Below are 8,372 nucleotides of genomic sequence, written 5' to 3' on the forward strand. Positions count from 1 at the left end.
AGCGAGCACCCTCTCGGATTATTGCTGTTACTGAAAAGAAGGGTGGCTATATTGGTAACTGGTTTTGTTTATATTTCTGCATCTGTTAATTTTGAGTTGTTAGATGAACATTTTCACTTTAACAGACGTAAATGATAAAGTTAAATGGTAAAATTGTGTTGTTTCATTTAGTCACTTAATTATTCTGCACACTAATAACCGTCTAACACCTGTGCACACACATGAACTCCCCTGAGAAAGTGCAAACTCACCTTCCCTACGCACAAAGTTCATGTTTCAGGTGTATTAACGTTCTGGACTGGCTGTTAGTGCCGAGTTCATTCTATATTCAAATGAATCCTCGAAATACTCCCTTGCCTAATAATTGTGCTCACTGTAGAAAAAAGACTGGTGCTTATCGCTATCTCGTTTCCTCCGGCGTCACGGGTCTTTGGTGAGGCGTCTCAGTGTGTGTGTGGGGGGGGGGGGGGGGGGGGAGTGTTCCTTTACCGTATTTGTGTTCGAAACCTAGCGTGTTCTGTAGATTTGCTAAAGCAGCTTTATCACCATTGCATCATTCATCAGTCTGTCGGATGAGGATGCTGAGGTGATGAATTCAGTGATAAAATGACCCAAAACACTTTGTTTGACAACACATTTCATCAAAACAATCACACTGAAGTCGTTCGACCTTATAGACACATCAGCGATGCAGATGTTGGTCCTAAGTTGTCGGACATTATGATTTTTCAGGATGTCAGGATGTTTTTCCCATGATGCTTTGCAAGAGACAATATTGCCTTTGATGTGGACGAAGTCCCCTGGACTGACCATGTGCACAAGGACGTGTCGTCGTCTTCCTCCGCTTATCCGGGTCCGGGTCGCGGGGGCAGCATCCCAACTAGGGAGCTCCAGACCGTCCTCTCTCCAGCCACCTCCACCAGCTCCTCCGGCAGGACCCCAAGGCGTTCCCGGACCAGATTGGAGATGTAACCTCTCCAACGTGTCCTGGGTCGACCCGAGGGCCTCCTGCCGGCAGGACATGCCTGAAACACCTCCCCAGGGAGGCGTCCAGGAGCCATCCTGACCAGATGCACAAACCACCTCAACTGGCTCCTTTCGATCCGGAGGAGCAGCGGTTCTACTCCGAGTCCCTCCCGAATGTCCGAGCTCCTCACCCTATCTCTAAGGCTGAGCCCGGCCACCCTACGGAGGAAACTCATTTCGGCTGCTTGTATCCGCGATCTCGTTCTTTCGGTCATTACCCAAAGCTCATGACCATAGGTGAGGATTGGGACGTAGATCGACCGGTAAATCGAGAGCCTGGCTTTCTGGCTCAGCTCCCTCTTCACCACGACAGATCGGCTCAGCATCCGCATGCAGACGCCGAACCAATCCGCCTGTCAAAGACATGATGATGTGGAATGAATCTGTGAATGACAGTAAATGCTTTTGTTTTAGTCTTTTTTATTTGTTTGCTAAACACAGAATAAATATTCCGGTTGACCAAATCCTCTGGATGCTGGGCTGCTTTATTATTCCATTTAACTTGCTGAGTTTATTATCCGGACCCGTTGTTTGGTTTTGGATCAGCGTTGACTGATTTTGAGCTGATAATTAGATTTCGACTGCAACAGTCGAGGTCGTGTGAGTTCGGTCAAGATTTGTGTTTAAGGTTTTGATTAAAAGGAGGAAGTTTCAGGAAAGGTGTTATAGGAATTCAGAGGAAATCCCAACCCGTTGGTTTGTTCATGAGTTCCTATCTCCACCAGAGGGCAGTGTTTACCAACAAATCTAACTCATGACACCCCCAGGACGATTTTAGCCCGGATTCCTGTAAGATCAGACCTGTTGAGTGCCAACCCCACCAGGCGCCACTGTCTACACCCGGATAGCAGTTTTAAAACACATTTTATAGAAGAGTTTCAAAAGACAACATGAGCTGCAGATGCATTCAAAAAACCATGAGACCTAGTTCGGACGTACAGATGTGGTCTGGACCGACGGACTCATCATCTGCACCTGCTTGCAACGCAGGGTGGGACAAACTCAAATGTCTCACGGCTGCAAACAACATTTTCTCCAAAGTGCAGTTTTAGCACCAAAGCCACTGCTGACTAAACCCTAACATCGTGCACCCCATCATGCATGAAGCTGCAGGTCCGGGGCTAGGATCTCCACTGCTCTCTCGCAGAACAACTTGTCTGACCTTTGACCTTAAACACGCTGGAAACCTCCCAGTGAGTCTGAATTGACACGGATGTGAAAGACTCTTCGCCAATCATCTCAAACTCTGAATCTGGTTGTTTCTTCTGGTGTTTTTCAGGGAACCCAGATATCGTTTCCACAAGGTGAGCTAAGCTCCGCCTCACATGTTTACTATTTAGAGATGCTGGGTGTTTTTCTGTGTGTTCTGAAACACACACACACACACACACACACACACACACACACACACACACACACACACACACACACACACACACACACACACACACACACACACACACACACACTAGTGGTTCTATTCAGGGTTGAGGCGCACTCCTGCTCTTTGGCCACCAGGGGGCAGTAGTGCGCTGCGCTTCAGCTTCATTTACGCAGGAATTCGATTTAAATCTAATCTAAAGCAGATTTTTGATGCAGGAGAAACCAACTAATGTAATAAATCAGCTGTGAGTAGATTAGATCTTTTTTTAACCGAGTTGTTTTGTTTTTATGAATCTGTCACGTGACCTGACAGAACAGATTCAGACTCCCGCTGTTCGCAGCAGCAGCTGATGCGCGCGGAGGTCAGCAGGGGTCCCGATCCGTCAGAACCCGGTCCAGGAGAGTCGGAACCAGACGGGACCTCACAGGTGACCGTTTGGTTCCCCCTCCTCCCGCAGACACATGCTAATCTGCAACTCTCATGTGGAAATTAACTTGTTTTACATAATGGCGTCAGATTAGTTATCAACATTTTATTTATCTTGTTTGCGTTATTTAAAAAGAACAATTGCACATGTGAGTTTTTCATGTGAAAACTAGAGAGTTAAAATCGTGTTTTACTCTGGATTTAATCTGCCTCAGGAAATGATTTACTATAATCTTCAGAAAGTTGTTTAATAAAAATCTGTTTGATTTTCATAAAAGCGGCAGTCTTTTGCTTTTCAGTTTGAATAAATAATCTATAATTTTGTAATATTTAAATGATTTTTACGGATTTTAAGTTCTAAACTCCTACATAATCATTTCATTTTTTATTATCTTTCTGGTTCTAAAATTATTCCAAAAACAAATATTTAAATAATTAGTTTTTATTTCTGTTTATTTTTGATAAATGCAGACTGAGCGTTTCCAGCAGTCATTTAATAATGTTTTATATTTATTTTATTATTTCTGTCACAAAACAAGAAAGACGCAAAACAACATCGAGACAGACGTAAAAAACGGATTATTCAATAACAAAGTTGAAAATATATTCAAAACTGTGTAGAAATAAATGTTATTTATTACATCCAATCAAATAGTTTATTTTTTAGCTGTTTAAATCTTTTAAGCTTGAACCAAAACTCCACCTGACAAAATGTAATTTATTAATTATTTTATATATTAAAATGATTTTTTACTATTTAATATCAACATATTTTATATGCTTCAAACAGAAACGTGATTAAAACACTTTCGCGTTTCATGCAGGGACGCACAACGTTCAAATAAAGCAAATGTTTAAAAAGCACAGAGAAAGATGCTTTGCGTGTTTCTGATGCACTTCCGGTCAGTGAGTGAAGGAACATTTGGAGATCTTCATCCTTAAAGTTCCTCCTCATCCTGAGCAGCAGCTTTTTATTCACACCCATCTCGACCAAACGATCTTCAGTTAACCTTTAATTAGTTTTCACAGACCGCCCCCCCGGCGTGGTGTGCGTGCGTGAGTGCGCGCGCGCGTGTGTGTGTGGGGTGGGTGGGGGTGGGGGGTTTCACCCTTTCATGTCGGTCTTGTTTATTCAGGGTTTTCAGCTGCTGATGGAGTTTCTCACACTCCAGGACTGAATTAGCACTTCTCTCTTCTCTGGAATGAATTTCGTGATGAAAGTTTAAATCCTCCAGAAAATATATTTATTTTGTTGGTTCAGTTTTTAGTTTTTATTTGGAGGGGGGGGGGGGGGGGGGCTTACGCAGTGAGATCGAAGGAAAAGGATCAGAAATACATTCAGAAACATGAAGTTGCGTCACCAAACTAAAAATAAAACGTTTTATAAAGAAAACTAATTCTAAACTTACAGAAAAAATCTGGTAATCTTTCGAATTTGAAGCCAAGCGGATTTTTGCGTTTTGGGCACACCCTTAAGAGCAATTTAGTAACTCTATGTCTGGGGGGGTCAGAGCCAGAGTGCTCTTTTCCAGAGGTTCCTCTCGTCCCTATTGGATGATGGAGCACGCTTGGATTCGGGGTGGAGCAGCCTGAGCAGGAGAAAATGCGTGGCGTAAAAAAAAGAGGAAGGTTCGTGAAGAGTTCTGCTCCTCCAGAGGTTCTGAGCAGCAGCGCGCGCGCGCTCTCCGCTTCACCGTGGCGAACGGCGGCTTAAAGAACTCCATTCCGGAACCGCAGAGGACAGAAGTGTGAAGGAACGCGCTGCAGTCGCGACACACCTCTCGGGGAAGCCGTTTGGAGAGGTTTTACGCACGGTGCAGGATGCAGGCGCGCTACTCCGTCTCCAGTCCCAACTCTCTGGGAGTCGTTCCCTACATCAGCGGCGACCAGAGCTACTACCGAACCGGCGGCGGCTACACCGGCATGCCGGCTCCCATGAGTATGTACTCACACGCGGCCCACGACCAGTACCCGGCCAGCATGGCCCGGGCCTACGGACCGTACACCCCCCAGCACCAGCCCAAGGACATGGTGAAGCCCCCCTACAGCTACATCGCCCTCATCACCATGGCGATCCAGAACTCACCGGAGAAGAAGATCACCCTGAACGGGATTTATCAGTTCATCATGGAGCGGTTCCCCTTCTACCGGGACAACAAGCAGGGCTGGCAGAACAGCATCCGGCACAACCTGTCCCTCAACGAGTGCTTCGTTAAGGTGCCCCGGGACGACAAGAAGCCCGGTAAGGGCAGCTACTGGACCCTTGACCCGGACTCCTACAACATGTTTGAAAACGGCAGCTTCCTCCGCCGCAGGAGGAGGTTCAAGAAGAAGGACGTGCAGCGGGAGAAGGACGACCGGGACCGGCAGAGTAAGGACACAAACGCGCGCAGCACCAGCCGGGACCAGGACCCGCCGGTGCCTGGCTCACAGCCGGTGCGGATTCAGGACATCAAGACCGAGAACGGGACCTCCACGCCTCCCCAGGCCGCGTCCCCGAGCCTGGGTGCCGTGCCTAAGATCGAGAGCCCCGACAGCAGCAGCGTGTCCACGGGGAGCCCCCACAGCGTGCCCTCCACACGGTCCCTCAGCATGGACGGAGCCGAGCACCAGCACCACGGCCAGGCCCCGGCGCAGGGCTTCAGCGTGGACAACATCATGACGTCCCTGCGGGGGTCTCCGCAGGCCGACCTCTCCCCGCCGCTCATCGCCTCCTCTCGGACAGGTATCACCCCCTCGCTGTCGCTCAGCTACTCCCCCAGCCAGACCCCCGCATACAGCTCCAACACCTGCAGCCAGAACCCCATCAGCAGCTCCAACGCCACGTATCACTGCAACATGCAGGCCATGAGCCTGTACACCGGGGACAGGTCGTCCGGGGGCCACCTGGCGCCCCCCACCACGGTGGAGGAGGTTCTTCCCGACTATTGCACCACGACCACCGCGTCCCCGCTCGGACACGGAACCCTGAGTCAGGCGGGCCAGGAGGGCCCCCACACGCACCAGGGCCGCCTCGCGTCCTGGTATGGGGACCTGAGCCACCTGAGCCCGGGATACCCGGCGACGCAGCAGAACTTCCACTCGGTGCGGGAGATGTTCGAGTCCCCGCGGATCGGACTGAACGGTTCCCCGGTGAACGGGAACAGCAGCTGCCAGATGGCCTTCCCGTCCGGACAGTCCCTCTACCGAACCTCAGGAGCGTTTGTTTATGACTGCAGCAAGTTCTGAAGCCCAGCGTCTCCCTGAAAGCAGCAACTCTAATATATGTCCTCTATATTTTTGTACTTTGGCTTTGATTTACGCTCCTAAAGGACACGAGAGCCCTTTAACACCAGAACACGTAAGTGCCCTCCCGTCTCGCTCTGAGATCCTCAAACACCAGCTTCCCCCGCCAGACTGTAAACTAGAACCTAACATAGTAATTTATTATAGGAACGGAAGTGGTGGGGACCAAACACCTTTGACTTTTCATTCCTTTGTTTTTATTTCTGCCTTTAATGGTTCCAGTTGTATAGAAATAGCGGGGGCTCATATGACCTATTTTATTCCTTCTGTGTTTATTCTGATAGCTGAAGGCATCGCCGTTTGTTTTGTTTAATAAAGCGCCGTTTGTTGGATTTTAATTGGAGTGACTTATTGGCCTAAAGCTGCAGGAGTTGGTCTAGAGTCACAAACATGCTGTTAAAAAGCTAAAAGCAGAATCAGTAAAATAAAGGTGAGAATAAAACCAAACCGGAGCCTCTACTGGAGCCGTCTGTGATTTCTCCTCAGCTCAAACCTGCTGCTGCTCAGCTGTGAGGACTCACCTGTGGGTTGTTTATTTTCTGTGTGTTTGGATAAACATCAGCGGTAAACAAACTCACGTGCGGCAGCAGCTCTGACTAAAACGACCTTGTCAGCAGAACAAATCAGTCATTATGGGGCTGCGCGGCTTCCGTCTGGCTGCCGGGCTTGTCGGGGCTGCAGCTGCGTTTGTGTTGGACGTGACGGGAGCGGGTTTGTGCGTCAGGTCCAGACCCCAAACGGCCCTGCTGACGCACGGTGCGCGCGGCCTGATGGATACGAGATGTGACTGATGAGTGTTGCTGCAGAGGAGATGGATCTGCTGCAGCGTTATTTGCTTTTGTGTTCAGTTTAAATTTATTTCAATGGTTTAAATTAAATCTTTAATATGTCAGTCAAATTAAACATTTAAAAAAAGTTATGAATAATCTTAGAGGTAAAATTAAATAGAATAAATAACAGTTTTGTTTACAGATGCATTTCTGTTGGTGATTGGTGCACACGGCCGATCGTGTTTCATTACTCCTGAGGTGTGTGTGTGCGTGTGTGTGTGTGTGTGTGTGTGTGTTTGCACAGACTGTAGTGAAAGCTGAGTCTATTTTTGGCCCGAGTGAGATTATCTATGAAAAAGTAGTGATAATGATTCCTGCGCGCCAACGCTCCCTCAGGGCCTCGGATGAGTCAGGATCACTAAAGCTGTAACACAAACACTGGAGTGTAGCACGTTCCGTGTGTGTGTGTGTGTGTGTGTGTGTGTGTGTGTGTGTGTGTGTGTGTGTGTGTGTCGAACGCTTCAGTTGCTTGGTTTAGCTGCTAAAATCCCTAAATTACAGCCTTTTGTGCGCTTCTTGGGTAATAAGGAGGAGAAGTGGCGCTCTTCTGCGTCTCTGTGATTGACGCAGCAGCAGGAAGGAAGGTCCAGGTACTCCAGAGAATCGTTTTTCACTCCGAGGACAAGACAGGAGGGGTGAAGGAGGTCAGCGGAGAGGATGTCAACAGCGCACTTTAGGAAAAGGTCGCGTCACTGATCGGATCTGCAACAGAACCCGCTCCAAAAGGCTCGGTTCGGTGCCAGCCCCGCGTCCCCGGCGCGCTGCGTCACACCCATAGGGAATGCTGGTGGTTTTCTCCACCCTGGAGGTGTGTAGGTGTGTTTCACAGCCGCAGATCAGCTCAGACATTTGATCCGAAACAGATTTTAGACAGAAGAAATGGAGAATTGTTGCAAAAGCGAAAAACAAACAAAATCACTCATTAATACGAATGTTTTATATAATTGTTTCCATTTAATGGCAAATATATGGAAGAAAAAACAGAAAGTTTGATTTTTGGGGAACTGATGAAACATTTTTAATAAACTAAATCTTTCTGACTCAAAGGAGATGAACGTGAACTCAGACAGATGCGCGCGTGTCGGTCTCAGAGGTTATCTGCAGTGATGCTGCAGGATTCTGGCCCAAACAGGGGCTTTAGTCTCGGTTCTGTTGGTGGTTCGGCTCGTTAAGAGACGAGAAGACCCGCGGATCCGCGCGCGCATCCAGCGCGTTGGGAGGATTTACCAAACTGTTTAAATCAAAATAAAGTGTGAAACTAGCTGTTTGAGAGGATTTCATGAAAATATTTTCTCTGATTGATGTAAAAACGTTCATTATTTACCAGTAATGATCAGTTCAAGCATCAAAATGAGTGAAATGTTAATATTTATCCTCTAATCAGGCCAAACCAAACAAGCTTATCAGTAGCAATATTATTT

The 8,372-nt window shown here is 47.7% G+C and overlaps 1 protein-coding gene across 1 annotated transcript; it reads left to right on the forward strand.

Annotated features, from left to right (window-relative positions):
• Positions 1 to 4,523: 4,523 nt before the first annotated feature.
• On the forward strand, positions 4,524 to 6,270 carry LOC107393066 (forkhead box C1-A). Its single transcript, XM_015971211.3, has one exon. The coding sequence runs from the start codon at positions 4,658 to 4,660 to the stop codon at positions 6,062 to 6,064; it is 1,407 nt and encodes a 468-aa protein (XP_015826697.1). The 5' UTR covers positions 4,524 to 4,657; the 3' UTR covers positions 6,065 to 6,270.
• The last annotated feature ends 2,102 nt before the right edge of the window (positions 6,271 to 8,372 follow it).

This window comes from Nothobranchius furzeri, chromosome 8, assembly GCF_043380555.1.
Source record: "Nothobranchius furzeri strain GRZ-AD chromosome 8, NfurGRZ-RIMD1, whole genome shotgun sequence".
Classification (NCBI taxonomy): Eukaryota; Metazoa; Chordata; class Actinopteri; order Cyprinodontiformes; family Nothobranchiidae; genus Nothobranchius; species Nothobranchius furzeri.

Coding starts and splice junctions, on each gene's coding strand:
- LOC107393066 (XM_015971211.3), top strand. CDS start 4,658: ATGCAGGCGCGCTACTCCGTCTCCAGTCCCAACTCTCTGGGAGTCGTT.